The sequence below is a fragment of the Lynx canadensis genome, chromosome A1 (assembly GCF_007474595.2).
Source record: "Lynx canadensis isolate LIC74 chromosome A1, mLynCan4.pri.v2, whole genome shotgun sequence".
Taxonomy (NCBI): domain Eukaryota; kingdom Metazoa; phylum Chordata; class Mammalia; order Carnivora; family Felidae; genus Lynx; species Lynx canadensis.
Genome location: NC_044303.2, coordinates 421,235 through 441,744, shown reverse-complemented (window position 1 = coordinate 441,744; position 20,510 = coordinate 421,235). Strand labels below are relative to the sequence as shown.

At 35.7% G+C, this 20,510-nt stretch overlaps 1 protein-coding gene across 1 annotated transcript in view; it reads right to left on the bottom strand.

Annotated features, from left to right (window-relative positions):
- RNF17 (ring finger protein 17) overlaps positions 1-20,510 on the bottom strand; it is a 119,672-nt gene that overhangs the window by 48,375 nt on the left and 50,787 nt on the right. The window contains exons 16-22 of the mRNA XM_030307187.1: positions 19,640-19,781; positions 7,733-7,886; positions 7,404-7,519; positions 6,325-6,445; positions 3,144-3,264; positions 878-1,105; positions 64-214 (exon numbers count right to left, since the gene is read on the bottom strand). Coding sequence (XP_030163047.1) covers positions 64-214; positions 878-1,105; positions 3,144-3,264; positions 6,325-6,445; positions 7,404-7,519; positions 7,733-7,886; positions 19,640-19,781 — 1,033 coding nt within the window. The remainder of the gene's footprint in view (positions 1-63; positions 215-877; positions 1,106-3,143; positions 3,265-6,324; positions 6,446-7,403; positions 7,520-7,732; positions 7,887-19,639; positions 19,782-20,510) is intronic.

The following is a 20,510-nucleotide window of genomic DNA, read 5'->3' as shown; positions in this document are numbered from 1 at the left end:
ATTTCAAGATAAAAATACTGAATCCATTTACCTTCACAATTATATTTTTAACTCTGCATTTACCTCTACCAATGTGTCTGTAACCATTCTGATGATCTGGCCTCTTTGCCACTGATTTTTATCTGGGATCCTAACTGCACAGTGCATATCATTTCCCCATTTAACGGGTTCCCATTTTGAGTCTTCATAAGCAGCTACCATCTTTTCTTCTAAACTGTATAGAGAAAAAAAATTAACTTTCAAACCTTTTCTTACAACACCTAAGTCTCTAACCATGTCTTCTACTGTCCCCCCATTCTCACTCTACTCAAGCCAAACTGGATACCTTGTTTTTCCTTGAATACCCAAGCACATTTCCACTGCAGGGCCTTTGAACTTGTTCTTCCCTCTGCATGAGATGATCTTCCTCCAGATACCCTCATGGTTTACTCCCTCTCTTCCTTTAGGATCCATTTCAAATGTCATAGTCTTTTTGAAGCCTTCCCTGATTATCCAAAATTGCCTTCCTCCTTAACTGCTTTTACTCTACTGTCTTTATCACCATCTACTACAGTAAATATTTTGTCTATTGTCTCTCTACCAGAATTTAAGCTTGATGATGCCAAAGACTTGTAAATGTTTTTACCACTGTATCCCCAACACCTACAATACTGGTTGTCAAAAATAGGTGTTCAATAAGTATTTGGGGAATGACTAATTCTAATATAGTGAAAATAGCCAGTAAATACACTATTTGTATACTTTTAACCAGTGTTTCAGTGACTGTTTAACTGAAATAATTTTGCTTTTAAAATTCTACATTTGTGATTTCTAGATTTTTGAAACAAAATATAGAAAAAAGCCCATATGCAATCCATGTTTTCCTTATATGTTATACCTGTTAAGTAAGTTTTCTGTTAATAACCACTGAACATAAATCTTCTCAGGAGATATCACATTACAGATATGTACAGGTAGTTCCTTATTATAAAGTGATTGGAGATTCTCATTAGGTAGAGATTTTATAGATACAGGATTTAAGCTGTTTACTTCATTTGAAATAATTTCTTCTGGAGAAGGATCCCATACTTCACTATGTTTTTTGGAATTATCCTTGAGGGTATACCTGGAAAATAACAAAACCCATTAGCAAAAATAGTTTGCAAAATATTCATGTTTGTATTTTCTTAGATCTAGAGATGAACAAGTTTTTTTTTTTAAACGTTTATTTTTGAGAGACAGAGAGATATAGAGCATGAGCAGGGGAGGGGCAGAGAGAGAGAGGGAGACACAGAATCTGAGGCAGGCTCCAGGTTCTGAGCTGTCAGCACAGCCCAATGTGGGGCTCGGACCCACGAACCGCAAGATCATGACCTGAGCCAAAGTCGGGAGCTTAACCGCTGAGCCACTCAGGTACCCCTAGAGATGAACAAGTTTTAGCTATGATTCGCTGCTTCCCAGTTTTCATATTAACAGCAATTTTAGTTTCTTTTTTTTAAAAAGGGCTAACTATTACCAAAGTAAGTACAAAAACCACCCTTAAAAGCCAAACTTTCTCTTTTTTTTTTTCCAGTGAGCAAGAGCATGAGTGGGGGGAGGGGCGGAGAGAGAGGGAGAGAGAATCCCAAGCAGGCTCCACACTCAGTATTGAGTCCAGCATGGGACTTGATCCCACAACCCTGTGATCATGACCTGAGCTGAAATCAAGAGCTGGATGCTCAACCAACGGAGCCACCCGGGTGCCCCCAAACTTTCTATTTTAGAAGCGTTTTAAATACCAAGTTTGGTCATAATTTCATCATCTGCCATTGATATCTTGCACTCAAAAAGAGAAGAATTATTGATAATTTGTTTTGATGACTAAAAAGTACCAATCCACTTGCCAGTGAGAATACAAGTGGAAGCCAATTGCTATTAAGGTGTATTAAAAAGAGAAATTATTGAAGTGTTTAGAATGTTTAATAAGTCAGGTTAGTTCATACTGAAAACACAGATAATTAGATGTCCTTTATTTTTATTAAAGAAAAACTTAATTTCTTTCACAATAAGCTTGAGATTTAGCTAACCAAGGTGACTTAATTTTTGTTGCTATATCTAATGGATAATTTTCAGCCCTTACTTGACTTGAATTCTCAGCACTAGCTACTCTTTCCTTCTTGAAACGTTCTCTCTCCGGTTCCTGGTTTTTCTTCAGTCTCGGGCTCATGATCTACCAGTTTTGGACTTTCTTTCTCATAGATTATAATCCTCATAGTTGCATCTTCATCAAGGGAAATTGAGATGAATAATGAAAGTGATTTTCATTTATTCTAATGGACTCATTTATATGCTGCTAACTCCCAGGTGAATCACTTAACCATGTCTCTCTTCAGAGATCCATATATTCATTTCCTCCATTTAATTAATGTTTACTGCAAACACTCCCACCCCTCTGCCCTTCTACACTGCGGTCACCTCAACCACTGGTCTGTCTTGGGTATTATTAGCACAATGGCTCAAATCTGGCTCCGTTCAACGTATCCACTTGAACCCAGAAAAAATTCACATTTCTTCAAATGGGAATGTGGGCTAATTCTACCACTAACTACTCTATACTGACATTTTTCTTACTAATTCTCTTCTCAAATAGGTACAAAGGGCTACTAAAGCAGATGTTCTACCTAGAAATAAGATGCTATTCTCTTTTTAGAAGTACTTTAAATCCTGAGGAGCCATTCTCTTGGTTTCAGGGTCACTTAGGGATGGAGGGAAAAGCCACTCTACTCCCCATTAAACTAATGACTCCAATTATTTTTCCGTCTATTTTTCCTGATTCAAAAACAGGGGGAAACTCCAAAGCAGATATCCAAAAGAAAATGATATGCCACTTCCTTTTTTTTTTTTTAAGTTTTATTTATTTTGAGGGAGAGAGAGAGGGAGAGAAAGAGCAAGCAGCAGGGGGTGGGGGGGCAGAAAGAGAGGGAGAGAGAGAACCCCAAGCAGGGTCCGCACTGTCAGTGCGTGGAGCCCAACACAGGGCTCAAACTCACAAACCACGAAACCATGACCTGAGCCAAAATCAAGAGTCGGATGCTTAACTCTTGATGCTTAACTTGAGCCACCGAGGTGCCCTACCACCTTCCTGTGAATAAACTGAATTTTTTAAAGTTTGTAGGTCTACTTACCCTACTTCATAAGATGCTAGGCCCTCTTTGACTAGCTGGTCATTTATACTAGTAGGATTCATTCCGGGAGCACCAAGAGAATCAAAAAGCTCAACTAACAGCACATTATCTTCCAGAATTTCTGTAAAACCATTAAGACGAGTTTGGGGAAAGAAAGAAATATGTCATAAAATATACTAAATGAGGCAATTTTAAATAACAGGAAACTTAATTTCATTTTGCATACATGTGGTTTCTTGCTAAGTAATATCAAAGTCTCTCTGCAGGGGTAAAAGTAGCATTTTGCAAACATAAAGCAATTGTCCATGTCGTCTGTAACATATGCAAATTAATACAATTTTTATTTTAGATTATTGTGTGCTGTTCTATAACACATCAAAAGCAGTTTAAAGCTTTTAAACTCAGAAAAATATAACTTGACCTATATTCATTGAATAAGTGTTCTGATGTGTCTTTAAACTGTTTTATTAAATTCAAACTAGTTCCAGAGGACAAAAGAATGAAAGTTAATTCAGTCCAGTGATTATCTGCTAAGGTTTACAGCTTTTAGAAAAATGGCACAAAGTTCAAAACAACAAAAACTCCAAAAACACCCTTAATTAAAGATTGGAACCTGGAATTTTTTCCCATTCCTCTGTTTTTAGAACAAACCATCTAACTTTTAATTTCTTTTAGAAAACAAATTGGCTACTTCAACAAGTAGATCTATTTAGATTTCTTAAACTAAACTGGGAGTTTGACTATGGGCAAAATTTACATCTCATGTGCCTGTTTACTTGCTTATGGTACACAGCACAGAGAACCTGCCTAATATGTATCTGCATAAACAACAGAGGAATTTCTTAAGAAAACACACACTTCAATATGCAGTGAATGCATACTTAAACTGCAGTTTATGCCTACAATTTCTATACAACAGCAGCTGGAGCTGCAGGCCAGAATGATGATGCTAAATAAAAAGATGAAGAGTTACCAGCATCCTATATCATAAAAACACATATTACAAAACTTTTTCCAAGGGCCTAAAAATGATTGTGGACTCCTTTTTAATGGATCAGATACGTCATCTAGAAATAAAAGGCTAAACGATGATGAGCCTCAATAAATTTTCATCTCCGTACTTTTCCATTTCTTGTGCTCTCGCGTTCCCTTCAGTTCTTTGACTATATTTCCCATACACAAAGTTCTTTATTCCTGTATGTTCTGTACTGTCACCACCTTCCTTGCTCTGCTAATTAAAATTTAAATATCCGTTGCTTTATAAGGTAACAATGCATATTAACGGAAAGCTCCCCTTCTGGTCTGTGGTAGTTCATTTTAATATTAATGTCTTAAAACTCTTAATTTCATCATTGCACAGGTTGATAAGGTATTTTAGATTTAAGGAGTGCCAGAAGGCCCTGCTCAAATTACCTAGGATAATAACTATATTGTGACTAGTGTTTGGATATTAATGGTGTAACAAGTAATTAAGTGAGTAAGCAAAAGAAAGAGTAAAGAAAGGAACCAAGTCAGGTCCACTGCAGGGAGGGGGAGCTAAAACCAACAGAATAAAATACCAAAAGGAAAGTTGGTAAGCAGAATTATCTAGGTTAAATTCTGCACAAAATCAGTGGAGATAACTCAAGGACTAAGAAGCCCTTAATTTACTGTTCATATCAGAGAAGACAGATATAAAAATGTTATTGACTGACAATGCAATATCTATAATCACATTCCTCCCTAAAGAAACTATTTCTTCAGAACAATTTCTTGTATCAACAATGTATATAAATTATCACTGATAGGCATCAGTTCTACGTTAAGTAACCTTGAGCAGCTGACCAGTAAGCTTCAGCCTCCTCATTGTAAAAGAGGCTAACGCTCTTACAGTAGTTGGGTTCATTTAACGTAGTATGATAAATGTGAACAAATAGGTGCTGTAAAAATTACCCTGGAAATTCCCATAAATCAACCCTAAGTAAACATGATCTTGTATATTCTGCACTAGTACTTATTAAGACCAACACAGTCAGATAAACAACAGAATCCTACACCTCCCCATACCTGAATTCAAACCCTTTGGGGCCAGACATGTTTCAGAACTCTTCAAATTGAGAAAGACTACGTAAAACATACACTGAATATTTTGTAATAGCTCCAGCAGACTGAGGCAGCAGCTTACAAACATACATTATTATCCTGAAACGGAATATATGATATTCACTATAAAGGAGAGAGATAAAGACTGTATGTACCTTCATGTCAATTCAGATCAGATTTTGCTACTCAACTTTTCATTTTCAGAACATGTTGGGTTATAAAATTGTAAGGTAATAGTCAGCCTGTATCTTGGACCCAAACTCCTCCAAAACAGAAACAACTTTTTTTCTAAATATGGGGAGAGCCTACAGTTGAATTCACTTAAGTCATATGAAATGAAAAAAAAAAAAAAAGAACATATGAAAACTATTTACCAGTTATGTCCTACTTCCCCTCACTTCCCTGCACATTAAACTTTAGCATCCATCATGCCAAAATCAGGATAGAGTCCTTGCAAAAATGCAAACAGAAATAAGAGAAGCTAATTTCTGGCTTTAGAGCTTTCAAGAGGCCACGTCCAGGATGACTTCATCTTTTTATTTTTTTAAGATTTTATTATTTATTTATGTTTTAAAAAAATTTTAAATGTGTATTTACTTTTGAGAGAGAGAGAGAGAGAGAGAAAGAACACAAGCGGGGAGGAGCAGAGAGAGAGAGGCAGACACAGAATCGGAAGCAGGCTCCAGGCTCTGAGCTGTCAGCATAGAGCCCGACGTGGGGCTCGAACTCACGAACCATGAGATCGTGACCTGAGCCAAAGTCAGACAGGTGCCCATTAAGATTTTATTTTTAAGTAATCTTTATACCTAATGTGGAGCTGGAACCTACAACCCTGAGATCAAGTCACACCCTCCATCAACTGAGCCAACCAGGCACTCTTGGGATGACTTGGTCTCTGATGGTAAATTCTGCCTCTTGCTGATTTTAGATTCTAGAGCCTGCAACTATACCTACTATACCCAATGCTCAATACATGTTCTCACTACTCTTACTGATGACACATTGAATTTATTCTGAGATCTGGCAAATGTTATAATGTTACTCTTATTTAAAATTATATATGACCATACAGCAACAAATGAAAATGGAAATAGCTTACTAACGACTGAACATGTCATAAATTTATCTTGAGTCTTTTCTTCAAATTTGTCCTTAGCTTTTTTGGACCACTGCACTGCTCTCATACGTGGTTCAATATAGGCCAGCTTACATTTGATTGCCTGTGTCAAACAGAATTGTGCCATTAAGAAAAGTAAACTTAATTTCCAATTATTTTAAAATTACAATAAAATTTTATGTGAACAAAAAACTTTGTGTTTGAATTTAATGCATATTTAGAAAATAAATAAATGTACAAAGGTATCTACAAAATATTTTATAAATACAAATAATTGGAATCAACAGAGTATTTGGTTGAAGGAATTACTGCACATTTAGACATTGATATAACAAGCATCCACTGAAAGTATGATATGCTGTTAAATGAGAAAATCAGGTTATAGGACTATTTGTCTAATCCTATAATCGCTAAAAACAGAGAAGACACATCTTAGATTTATATATATCAAAAATATTCAACAATTCTGAGTGATTCCTCTTTTTATCTGTATTTCCAAGTTTTTCCTATAATTTTTACCCATTTTTAAAATGAAAAATATTGTTTAACCAAATTCAAACGCTTAGGTGCAACATGAGATAGAAAATCAGCCTTAACCATATCTCTGGGGAGTAGGATTCCAAGAGAAGGGTAATTTTTCACTTTTTCTTCCAGACTTTTCTCTCTCTTGCACATGTTATATATACTTACACATAAATGAGATTGCAGTAAAAGTACTCCTATGATGAGTTTTGTTTTCACAAAATACATCATCCTCTTACCTCATTATACTGGTATAACATTAAGAGCTGCAGAACAGTAATACATAGACACAAACATACATACACATATACATTTATAATTAATGCTTATTTGCTAAGATATACATACATCTTAATAACTTATAGTTGCTATATAGAAAATTATAGGAACCACAGCAACTCTTTTCTATAGTCTATGTGTTAGGAATTACTTACAGACAAAGATGTTAACAGAATATTTCTATGGTAAAAATGATTTCTAAAATTACTTTCATATTTGTGCTAATATTCTAACCCTATGATTCATGATAAATAGATTACCTTCTCTGGGGGATTCAGAAACTCATCCTTTATTTTACGCATTTCTTTAAGTGTTATTTTTGCAGTATTGCCAAAGTCCACATATTTAACTTCAACTTCACGACGTCCAGGCAATCCTTCAAAAGTTATGAAATTAGAAATTGCAAACTTGGAAAAAAAGAGACCCAGAGATTTACCTTCCAACATTACCCCTAGCTTACTAAAGATAGATAACTGAGCAAAATATTAAGATCAAATAACATCACTTCCACGATTAATCTGTACCAACTCAAATGGGATCAGTTTTCAAGCATAACATTTGCCTGTAGAAATAGTGTGCAGTCTCCTACCAACGACTTTTGCTCGGTACCAAACTCCATCTTCAAATTTAGCTACACAGGCTTGATCTTGAACTGGACAGAGGATTTCCAGATTTTCTCCATCTTCACTTTTATAGAATTCCTCAATTGTCTTTAATAGAAATAAAAAATCCAGGCTCTCTATCTAAGAGATAAAGGGATTAAAACACATGGTATGTATTATAAGCACTATTCATAAAATTACCAAATGTTAGAATCAGATAAATCATGTCACATAATTTATATTTGAAGTATCTTATTACAGAAGCAATATATAAAATTAGCAAATGTGGACATAACAAAAGTTTTAAAAATCACATTTCTCCAGGGGCACCTGGGTGGCTCAGTTGGCTGAGCGTCCCAACTTCAGCTCAGGTCATGATCTCATGGTTCATGAGTTTGAGCACTATATCAGGCTTGCTGATGTTGGCACAGACCCTGCTTCAGATCTTCTGTCCCCTCCTCTCTCTGTTCCTTCCCTGCTCATGCTCTCTCTCAAAAATGAATAAGAACATTAAAAACATATCCAGATACCTTAAATGTATATCCTTCCAGATCCTTTTCTTATACACAAACTTTCCATATTTTTTAAAACAAAAATTATATCATATATGCAATTTGATTACAGTTTGATAATTTGCATTTTCTTTTTTCTTTTTTTTTTTTTAAATTTTTTTTTTCAACGTTTATTTATTTTTGGGGCAGAGAGAGACAGAGCATGAACGGGGGAGGGGCAGAGAGAGAGGGAGACACAGAATCGGAAACAGGCTCCAGGCTCTGAGCCATCAGCCCAGAGCCCGACGCGGGGCTCGAACTCACGGACCGCGAGATCGTGACCTGGCTGAAGTCGGACGCTTAACCGACTGCGCCACCCAGGCGCCCCGATAATTTGCATTTTCTATCAGTTCTCACTTTTCTATTTCAGTAAGGATTCCTATTAACACTCCAGACCACATTTAGATACCCCATGCTGACCTAAACCAGTATTCAATTCAAGACTACACATTATATCTGGTTATTTCAATAAATCTTTTAGAGTCTACCATGGTACTTTTATTTTAATGACTTAGTCTTGCTGAAGAGCATCTATCATGTAGTTACATCCTCATGCTATTATTTAGCTTGTTCCTCCATTAAGTAGTATCTAGCTCCTGAAATTTCCCAAAAGCTAAAAGTTGGTATCTATAGGTGTGATGGATTCAAACATTTTTTGGCCAGAATACAAGTAATTATACTTAAGTTGTAAATATACTTAGGTTGCAATACATCAAAAGACATAATAATCACTAACTCAACATTAACATGCTAAGATTCACATATAGATTGGGGTGATGATTCTGATCCCTCTGTTGTACAGTTATGTTTTTATCCTGTACCCACCAAATAATTCATGTAGTACTATTCTGGCATTATATGAATGTCCAGTTTCCTATCAACCATCAATCTCGTGGTTTTAAAGTGAATTGCTAATTCTTTAACTCAGTAATTTCAGTAGGGTTTGTGAAATGACTGCATTGAGCAAATCTGAAATTTCTTGTACTAAATAAGACTATTTGGTTACTGTAGTTCTTAAAGCATCTGAAACACAGTTCTTAAAAAAACAATCCCAAAACATCATAGATAAACGTTTATCTTTCCAAATAAAAATTCTTAAGTTTAAAAAATACTTTAAAATCCATTTCAAATGGCAAAAAATTAGGTTTTTCTCTTTTTTGAGCATTATAATGCGAGTGGAAATTTTGTGAATCTAGCTTTTCTTGTTATTCCATTTAAATTACTTAAAATTTTAAAATTTTCTAAACTTTTATTTCTAAGTAGATATTATTCATGTTCTTCCATTAAATAGGTTATCCAAAGGGAACAGTGAAAAATTCAACAGAGGAGTGACATCAGCAAAATAGCAGACTGGGGGTTCCAAGTTCTCGTTCCCACACAGAAACATTGAAAAAAAATGAGAAGCCATATGAAATTTTTCAGAACTCTGGAAAAGTCAAGGGTTTACTGCAACCAAGCAAAACCCAATCAAGTTCCTGGCATTCAAAGAAATCTCTGTCAAAACATTTGCTGCACACAAGCGAAAGGAACAGAGACTTTAGTGATCACAAAAAGGAACAGTCTTTACAAAAATAGAATGGGAAAGTCTCAAACAAACCGACCACTATAGTCTTCAACAATTAAGAAAACCCAGCAAATCCCAGGGCAGTGGGGATCTGATTTTCAGAGTTACAACATTCTAATAGTCAAATGCCCAGTTTTCAACAACAAAAAAAAAACAGGTGAAATACAAAGAAAAAGGAAAACATGGCTCACTCATAGGAACAAAATAAATAGTAACCACCTCTGAGGAAGCCCAGATATTGGACTTACTACACAAAGACTTTAGAACTGTCTTAAATATGTTCAAAGAACTAAAGGAACACATGGATAAAGAACTAGAGGAAACCAGAAAAACAATAAAGGACCAAAATTAAAATACCAACAAAGAGACAGAGATTATAAAAAGGAATCAAACAAATTCTGGAGCTGAAAAATACAATAAGTGAAGTGAAAAAAACACCAGAGGGTTCAACAGCATGTTTGAGCAAGCATGAGAAAGGATCAGTGAACCAGAAGATAGGGTAACTGAAATTATTAAGTGGGGAAAAGAAAAAAGAGCAAAGGGAACAGAGACTCAGGACTTGGATAGAGACTAAGGGTATCATTAGACATATTAATATACACATTATGGGAGTCTCTGAAGGAGAAGAGAAAGAAAGGAGCAAAACAATTATTTGAAGAAATAATTTCTGAAAACTTCTCAAATTTAGTGACAGACATGAATCTTTAAATCCAAGAAGCTCAATGTTATGGGTTAAATTATATCTCCAAGCAAGATGTGTTGGAGTTGGAACCTGAGAATGTGACATTATTTGGAGAAAGAATCTTAACAGAGATAATCAAGTGAAAATGATTATGGTAGGTCTTAATCCAATATGAGTGGTGTCATTAGAAGGGGAAGATTTAGGTACAGAGACAAACACAGAAGAATGCATGTGAAGATGAAAGCAGAGATTATGGTAACGCAAGTCACAGACCACCCAAAATTTCCAGCTAACCACCAGAAACTAGGAGAAAAGAATGGAATATTCTCACTCACAGCTCTAAGGAACCAACCCTATTTATACCTGAATCTCACACTTCTAGACTCCAGAACTATGGGGCAATAAATTTATGGTCTTTAAGTCACTTAATTTGTGTAACTTTGTTATTGCAGCCCTCGGAAATGAATACAGATTTTGATTTTGAGAAGGAGGGTGTTGCTGTAAAAAATACCTAAAATGTGGGTGTGTCTTTGGAATTAGGTAATGGATAGAGAAGAAGTTTTGAAGTGTTTGAATGAAAAGTCCAGATTGCTTTGAAAAGAATTTTGGTAGAAATATGAATGTCAAAGTTTCTTCTGGTGAGATCTCAGACAGAAATTAGGAGCATGTTATTGGAAACTAGAGGAAAGGCAATCCTTGATATAAAGTGGTAGAGAACTTGGTTGAATTGTATTCTGTCAGATAGAAAGTAGAACTTTAATATTTAGCTGAGAAAATCTCTAAGAAAATTGTTGAATGTGCAGCTTGGTTTCTCCTTGCTGTTTACAGCAAAACACGAGAAGACAGAGATAAAGAATTGCTAAACATAAAGGAAACAGAACTTGGATTTAGAAAATTTTCAGCCTATCCATATTGTAAACAATGAAAAAGTATGCTTAGAGAGGACACCAAGGGTGTGGCTGAAGAGATTATGGGCAGGTGGCTTGTGGATCCAATCAATCATCTCAGCAGAAACTCTGCCAGCTTGAAATGGAGGGAATAGAGATGGGAAGAAAGAAGGAAGGCTGTTGAACTTATGGGATTCTATAGGCAGGAAGTGAGCTGATGGAGCTGTTCAGCCCTGCACATGTTTTATCTTTGAAGAAAAAGGTATAATGACCCTGAAGGTAGTTCAGAGGCTGGCGTGTCTGCTACTGCCACCAGGAGCCCAGAGGGCACAAGTCTGAGAGGCAGGATTGACTTGTCCTCTGTTCCAAGAGGTGCAGCCTCCTGGGTTCCACAGCATGAAGACAAATACTCAATTCCAATAATTGAGGCTGCTTCTAGAGCTGAGTAGGTAAAGCCAAAATAGGCTGAATAATCCTAGTGGGACTGAAAGGTGGAGCATCTAGCCAGTGAAGATTATTCTCAAGTCATAAGAATCTAATAGAATTTGCCCCGCTAGGTTTTAGATTCCTCTGGTTTCACATATTCAGATATAGACAAGAATTTTGCCCCAGCTTGTATGCTACTAATTCTTCACCTGTACTTGAATTAGACGATGAGATTTGGGACTTTTGGCTGATGATACTTATGTATAAGATTTTGGACTTAGAATTGATGCTGGAATGATTGGGATGGGATGAATGCATTTTGTATGTGAGAAGGACATGAATTTCTGATGGAGCAGAGAGTAGACTGCTTTGGGAACTGTGTCCTCCTCAAAAAATATGTTGGAGTTCTAACCCCTCAGTACCTCAGAATGTAACCTTATTGAAGATAGGGTTTTACAGAGCTTATCAAGTTAAAATAAAGTCTTAGGTGGGACCTAATTCAATATGACTGGTGTCCTTATTAAAAAATTGAGACAGACAAGTTCAGAGAAAATGCCATGTGAAGGCAGCAGAAGAGACTGGGATAATGCAGAAGCCAACAAGTGGTAAAGATTGCCAGCATACCACCAAAATCTAGGGAAAAGACATGGAATGGATTTTCCCTCTAAGACCTCAGAAGGAATGAAACCTGTCAACACCCTGATTTTAGACTTCTAGACTCCATCACTTCAGACCACAAAATTTTGTCATTTAAGCTATCCACTTTATGGTGTTGTGTTACAATGGCCCTAGGATGCTAATACACTCAACAAACCCCAAGTAGAATAAACCCAAAGAGACACACTCATACGCATTATAATCAAATTATCAATAACCAGAGACAAAGGCAGAATCTTGAAAACAGTGAGAGAGAAGCAACTTGTCATGTACAAGGGATCACCAGTGAGATTACTTGCTGATTTCTTCTAAGAAACCTTTGAGGAAAGAAGACAATACGGAGATAAATTTAAAGTGCTGGAAAAAAAAAAACCTGTCAACTGAGAATTACAGATCATCAAAACTGTCCTTCAAAAATAAGGGAGAAATTCAGCCATTCACAGAGAAACAAGTGGTGAGGAAATGCAGGAGTCCTTTAGGTAGAGCTAGAAGGATGATAGAGTGTAGCTCTAGCATGTAACTCAGAGCCACATGAAGATATAAAGATCTGTGGTTCAGGTAAATACAAGGACACACATGAAAGAAATATTAATTTTGGTTTGTAACTCCACTTTTATTTCTATTTATTTCTATAGGATAATATCTATTTCTATAGGACTTAAAAAACAAAATCAGAAATCTATTAGCACACAATGTATAAAGATTACTTTTTTAATATTTATTTTTGAGAGAGAGGGCACACAAGCAGAGAAGGGGCAGAAAGAGAGGGAGACACAGAATCCAAAGCAGGCTCCAGGCTCTGAGCTATCAGCAGAGAACCTGACAGAGGGCTTGAACTCGTGAACCGTGAGATCATGACCTGAGCCAAAGTCAGATGCTTAGTCGACTGAACTACCCAGGTGTCCTAAAGATTAATTTTTGACATCAATAATATAAATGGGGAATTTGGAGCTGCAGAGGAGTAGGGTTTTGTGCAATTAAAGTTGGTATAAGTTCATATTAGATTGTTATAACTTTAGAATATTATATGTAATCCCCATGGTAATTATAAAAAAAACTATAGATATATACAAAAGGAAATAAGAAGATAATCAAAACATGAAACTACAACATTTGCAAAGCCATGTTCCCTGTAGCATTATTCACAATAGCCAAGAGGTGGAAGCAAACAAAATGTCCATCAATGGATGAATGGATTATGGAGAGAGTTTTAGTTCTGCAAAATGAAAGTTCTATAGATCTGTTGCACAACAATGTGGGTATGGTTAACGCTACTGAACTGTACATTTAAAAATGGTTAGATAGTAAATTTTGTTATTTTTTTATGACAATGTTTTTTTAAAAATATAAAAAATGACATTACAAAAAAAACCCCACACAACTAAACACAATAGAGATAAGTAATACAAGAAATGAGAGACAAAAAAGCTAGAAGATATACAAAAAACAAATAGCAAAATGGCAGAAGCCTTTCCAACAGTAGGTACTTTAAATGGATTAAACTCTCCAACTAAAAGGTAGATTTGCAGAATGGATTTTAAATATTTTTTTTTAATGTTTATTTATTTTTGAGAGAGAAGGAGAGTGCGATTAGGGGAGGGACAGAGATTCCAAAACAGACTCTGTGCTGATAGCTGAAAGCCTGATGCGGGGCTTGAAATTACGAACCAGGAGATGGTGATCTGAGCCAAAGGTGGATGCTTAACTGACTGAGCCACCCAGGTCCCCTTACAGAATGGGTTTTTAAAAAATGGTCCAACTATATGCTATCTATAAGATAATCACTTTAGATCCAAAAACATACATTGGTTGAAAGTGAAAAATTAGAAAATGGTATTCCATGCAAACAGTAACCAAAAGAGAGCCGGGGTGGCTACGCTATTACCAGACAAAATAGACTCTAAGTCAGATAATATTACAAGAAACAAAGAATGACATTATACATTGATAAAAGGGTCAATTAACCAACAAGATGTAACAATTACAAATATATATGCACCAAACATCAGAGCCCTCAAATATATGATACAAATATTGACAGAATTGAAGGGAGACAGTTTTTCAATAAAAGGAGACTTAAGTGCTTCATTTTCAAGAACTACAAAGATTATCAAGATGAAAATAGATTACTTGAACAACAGTATAAACCCCTTACACATGAAAGACATATATAGAACATTCAAGCCAACAGAATTTTTCTCAAGTGCACATGAAACATTCTCAGGATAGACAATACGTTAGGCAACAAAACAAGCCCTAATAAATTTTAAAAGACTGAAAACATACACAGTATCTCTCCTAATCACAATGGAAGAAGACTAGAAATTAACAGAGAAAAACTGAAAAATTCACAACAAACTTATGGCATGTAGCAAAAGTCGTGCTAAAAGGGAACTTTACAGCTGTAAAATATATACAGTAAAGAAAAGAAAGATCATAAATAACCTAATGATAAACCTTAAGGGAAAAAAAAGGTAAAATAAACCCAAAACTGGAAGGAAGAAAATAATAAAGATTAGAGCCTATATATAAATAAAATAGAAAAAAGAGAAACAATGGCTAAAAAAAAACAAAATCAAAAGTTGGCTTTTGAAAAATTAACAAAATTCACAAACCACTGACTAAGAAAAAAAGGAAAAATGCAAATTACTAAAGTCAGAAACAAAATGTGTCAAGTTGGGGCACTTGGGTGGCTCAGCTGGTTAAGCGCCTGACTTTGGAGCAGGTCTGTGAGTTTCAGCCCCACATCGGGCTCTGTGCTGACAACAGGGAGCCTGGAGCCTGCTTCAGATTCTGTGTCTCCCCTCTCTGCCCCTCCCCCACTCACACCTCTGTCTCTTTCTGTCAAAAGTAAATAAAAACATTAAAAAAATTAAAAGAAAATGCTACCGATTTTAATAAATAAAAAGCATTATAAGAATCTACTATAATTAGAAACACCTACCAAAACTGAATCATGAATAAATAAAAAAAAGCTGAGCAGACTTGTATCTAGCAAGGAGACTGAATCAGTAATCAAAAACTTCCAAATTAAGAAATGCCCTGGATCATATGGCTTCTATGATGAATTCTATCAAACTGATAGTTACCTAAAAGGAGGTGGTTGGGGGGGATGGGTTAAATAGGTGATGGGGGATTAAGGAGAGCACTTGTGAGGAGCACCAGGTGATATATAAGGAAATAATGCATCACTATATTGTACACCTGAAAATAATATTACACTGTAAGTGGAATTAAATAAACACTTAAAAAAATTAATACCATCCCTTCTTGGACTCTTCCAAAAAACTGGGGGGGATAAACTCATCCTAACTCATTTTAAGAGGCCAACATTACCAGAAACTAAAGCCATACATAGACATGATAAGAAAACTATAGACCAATACCATTTATAAACACTGATGTAAAAACCCTCAACAAAATACTTACAAAACAAATTCAATGGCATATTAGAAGGATTATATATCATGATCTAGGGGAGATGGATTCCTGGAATGCAATGATGGTTTAAAATACAAAACAAACTAAAACAATGCAAAAGACATTAACAGAATGAAGGAAAAAGAAAGACCATGATCATCTCAGTTGATGCAAAAATTGTATTAAAAATATTTTTTTTTAATATTTATTTACTTTTGAGAGACAGACAGACAGAGCGTGAGCTGGGGAGGAGCAGAGAGAGAGAGAGGGAGACACAGAATCCAAAACAGGCTCCAGGCTCCAAGCTGTCAGCAGAGAGCCTGATGAGGGGCTCGAATCCACAAACCACCAGATCGTGACCTAAGCAGAAGTCAGATGCTTAACCGACTGAGCTACCCAGGTGCCCCAAAAATGGTATTATTACTTTTTTTTAATTTAAATTCAAGTTAGTTAACATATGGTGTATTAGTATTGGTTTCAGGAGTAGAATTTAGTGATTCATCACTTACATTTAACACCCAGTGCTCATTCCAACAAGTGTCCTCCTTAATGCCCATCACCCATCTAGCCCATCCTCCAACCCTTCTCTTCCTCTCCTCTAACAGGAATTGAAGGAAATTTCTTCAACATCATAAAGGCCATATGAGAAAAACCCACAGATACCATTGTCAATGGTGAAAGACAAAAGCTTTTCCCCTCAGACAGAAGAAAAAGATGCCTGCCTTTTCTACTTGTATTCAACATGATATTAGAACTTCTACCAGAGCCATTAAATAAGAAAGAGAAACAAAAGGCATCCCAACTGTCAGAAGTAAAATAATCTTTTTTGTAGCTGATATAATTTTATATGTACAAAACTCTAAAGAATCCACAAAGAAAACCTGTTAGAAAAAAACTCAGCAAACTTACAAAATATAAAACCAAGACATAAAAGTTAGTTATGTTTCTATTTAGCAGTAATGAAAAATCTGAAAATGAAAGTAATAATTCCCTCTACAATACCATCCAAAAAGGTGATACACTTAAGAATAAACTTAAACAAGACACTTGCTGTATATTACACAACAGTGATAAAAGAAATGAAAGAAGACAAAAATAAGAGGAAAGACATCCCACATTCATGGATTGAAAGACCTAATATTGTTGACAATACCACCCAAAGCAATCTACAATGCAATGCAGTCTCTATCAAAATCTCAGTGATGTTTCAGGCAGAACAGAAAAACCCACCCTAAAAAAGTCAAACGGAATCTCAAGGGACCACAAATTGCCAAAACAGTTTTGAAAAAGAACAAAGTTGGAGAACTCACACAGCCCGATTTCAAAACTTGCTGTATAAAGCTATGGTAATCAAAAAAAGTGTGCTACTGGCATAAGAACAGATAGACTGATGGAGTAAATAGAGATCCCAGAAATAAACCTTCACATATATTATGGCTAACTGCATATTGACAAGTATGCCAAGACCATTCAATGGAGAAAAGACCATCTTTTCAACAAACAATGCTGGGAAAACTGGACATCCACATGGAAAATAATGAAATTGGACTCTTCTCTCATATCATACACAAAAGTTCACTCGAAATCAAAGACTTAAGTCTAACAGCTAAAACTATAAAAACTCTTAGAAGAAACCATAAGGGAAAAGCTTCGTAATGTTAGATTCAGCAAAAATTTCTTGACTATGACACTAAAAGCACAGGCAACAAAAGAAAAAAACAGAAAAACTGGATTACCAAATTAAAATTTTTTGTGGATCAAAGAATGCTACCAAGAGAGTAAAAAGGCAGCCCACAGAATGGGGGGAAAATCTGAAAATGATGTATCTGACAAAGGATTAAAATCCATGATGTATAAAGAACTCCTACACCCCAACAACAAAATAATCCAATTCAAAAACGGTCAGGGGCGCCTGGGTGGCGCAGTTGGTTAAGCGTCCGACTTCAGCCAGGTCACGATCTCGCGGTCCGTGGGTTCGAGCCCTGCGTCGGGCTCTGGGCTGATGGCTCAGAGCCTGGAGCCTGTTTCCGATTCTGTGTCTCCCTCTCTCTCTGCCCCTCCCCCGTTCATGCTCTGTCTCTCTCTGTCCCAAAAATAAATAAACGTTGAAAAAAAAAATTCAAAAACGGTCAAAGGACTGGAATAGGTCTTTCTCCAGAGAAAATATACAAATGGCCAATACACACATGGAAAAATGTATTCAACAATCTGAGCCATGTGGAAAATGCAAATCAAATCCATAATGAGATACAATCCATATCCTAAACAGCTATTACTTAAAAAAAAAAAGTGTTGGTGAGGATATGGAAAAATTGGAACTCTTATGCATTGCTAATGGAAATATAAAATGGTGCAGCATTGTGGAAAACAGTTTGGCAGTTCTTCAGAAAGACAAACCGAATTATAATATAATTTAGCAATTCCAGACCTAGGTATAAACCCAAAAAAATTGAAAGCAGAGACTCAAACACTAGAACACCCATGTTTATAGCGGCATTATTCACAATAGCCAAAAGGTTGAAACAATCCAAGTGTCCATCAACATATGAATGTATAAACAAAATGTAGTATATACATACATTGAAATATTATTCAGTCATGAAAAGGAATGAAATTATGATACATGTTATAACATGTAAACATTATGCTAAGTGAAACAGATAAATTCATAAAGACAGTGGGACAAGTTATCAGAGGCTGGGGGTGGGGAAGAAAAATGGGGAGTTATTGTTTAAGGGTTACTGAGCTATTTGGGATGTGAAACAGTTCTGGAGATGAATAATGGCAACAGTTGCATGACACTTGGGGTATTTAATGGTACTGAACCATACATTAATGGTTAAAATAGTTAATTTTATATATGTTTTACTTCAATTTAAATATAAGACACTGTAAAAAAAATTCAATAAAAGAAATGTATGCAAGTCCTAACTTAGGGCCAAATAAGGCGACTTCCACAACTTATCTGGGGAGCCCGCAGAACATGGTACAGGGTTTAAGATGACAGGTTCTGAATGAAGCTACACTACCCAGTCTAATCCTGGCTCCACCTTTCTGTAGCTGTGTGACCTCAGGCAAGTTGCTTCATCCTTTTGGTCAGAATCTCCAATCTAGACAAAAATACTAGTGTCTTTCTCACAGGATTGTTATAAAGATTAATGAGTTATTCACTTATTATTACCCTTAGAATGAGTTAATTCATATGAAGCACTGACACAAAGAGATTAATAATGACGAACTCATTGTTAGTAGCTAGCTAAACAAACCCATCAATCCACATTCAAAATTAAATATGAATGCCTTTGATCTGAATTTAGTTTGGTGTTCAAATTCAGAAAATTACCTAGTAATAATTAGTAAATTCTCAGATGTTCACGGTCAGAAACAGGTTTTATCATAGTATTTTGATGACAGTTCTACGTGCTTTCCTATTGCCCAGATTTCATAAGGCAGCAAGAAACACATATATTAGGTATCCTTCACTGTCCTTTCCTTCTATATTTCACTAATTTGCATGATTAAGAGTTTCTTAAATTACTACGAATCATGAGAATTTCTTGTTTAAAGTTGCAGCTATGAAACTTAAATTTACAGAATGTTGGTATTGGATTGTTCTAAAAGTCATACTAGGTACTCATTTCCCTTATACATTGCTACTTAAAATTTGAAAAAAAATACTTGGTCTCTAAGGAATACTAAATACTTACCAACTGAAGATAGAAATCAGTAGGACTATTTATATGACAAACCATAACTGAAACATCTGTCATTTCTTTAGGCAAAACAGGCGGGTGATAATGTAAAGTCATATTTTTTTCAGAGTGGCTTCTTGGTGATTGTGACCTAAACCTAATCGAAAGCACAATCAAAGCATAAGCAAGAACCATTTTCTTCAAAGAATCTCTTCTCTTAGCAATTTGGTCTGAAGAAAAGACTTGTGCATATACTTATTTATCTACCAAGAGTATTCCCTTTCCAATTTCTCTTCTAATACATTTCTTGGTATTGTCTCCAATTATCAAACTAGGTTAAATAAGATGTCAAGTCTCCAAAGTCAACAATTGACCTTCAATTTTGTGTTGGAACATTTTTGAGCCAGGCCTGTTTCTTCTACTCAGATTCAAGGATTCTCCTCTTTTGAACAAAAACAAAACAAAACAAAAAAACAGTTTCTCATCTTTCAGTTAAATTGATAACCATAGTTCATAGTAGCACCCAGGCCAGCTGAGGGTCTCCGTGGGCCCCCTCCAGCTCTAATACTACTCTTATTTCTCTACAATGAAACCTACTTGGGTCACTTCCAGAGTCATCTCCCCACTCGGACAAAAAGTATCTTCCGCTATCTCTCTCAGTCGTCCTACTTTGTTCATCAGTGATGGGGGTGGGGGAAGAAACTTGAAGTATCTATTCTAGATTCAGACATTAAATACAGAGTGGGTGATCATGAACTTACTCTAAAGGGTAGAAAATTTAAGTCAGGCACTGTTAAACTGTAATTCTTAAAACCCTAGGGGAGCTGTCTGTGAAGTTATCAGGAGTCTAAAATTTGTTTCAGTATCTACAGTTTCTATTTTGAGT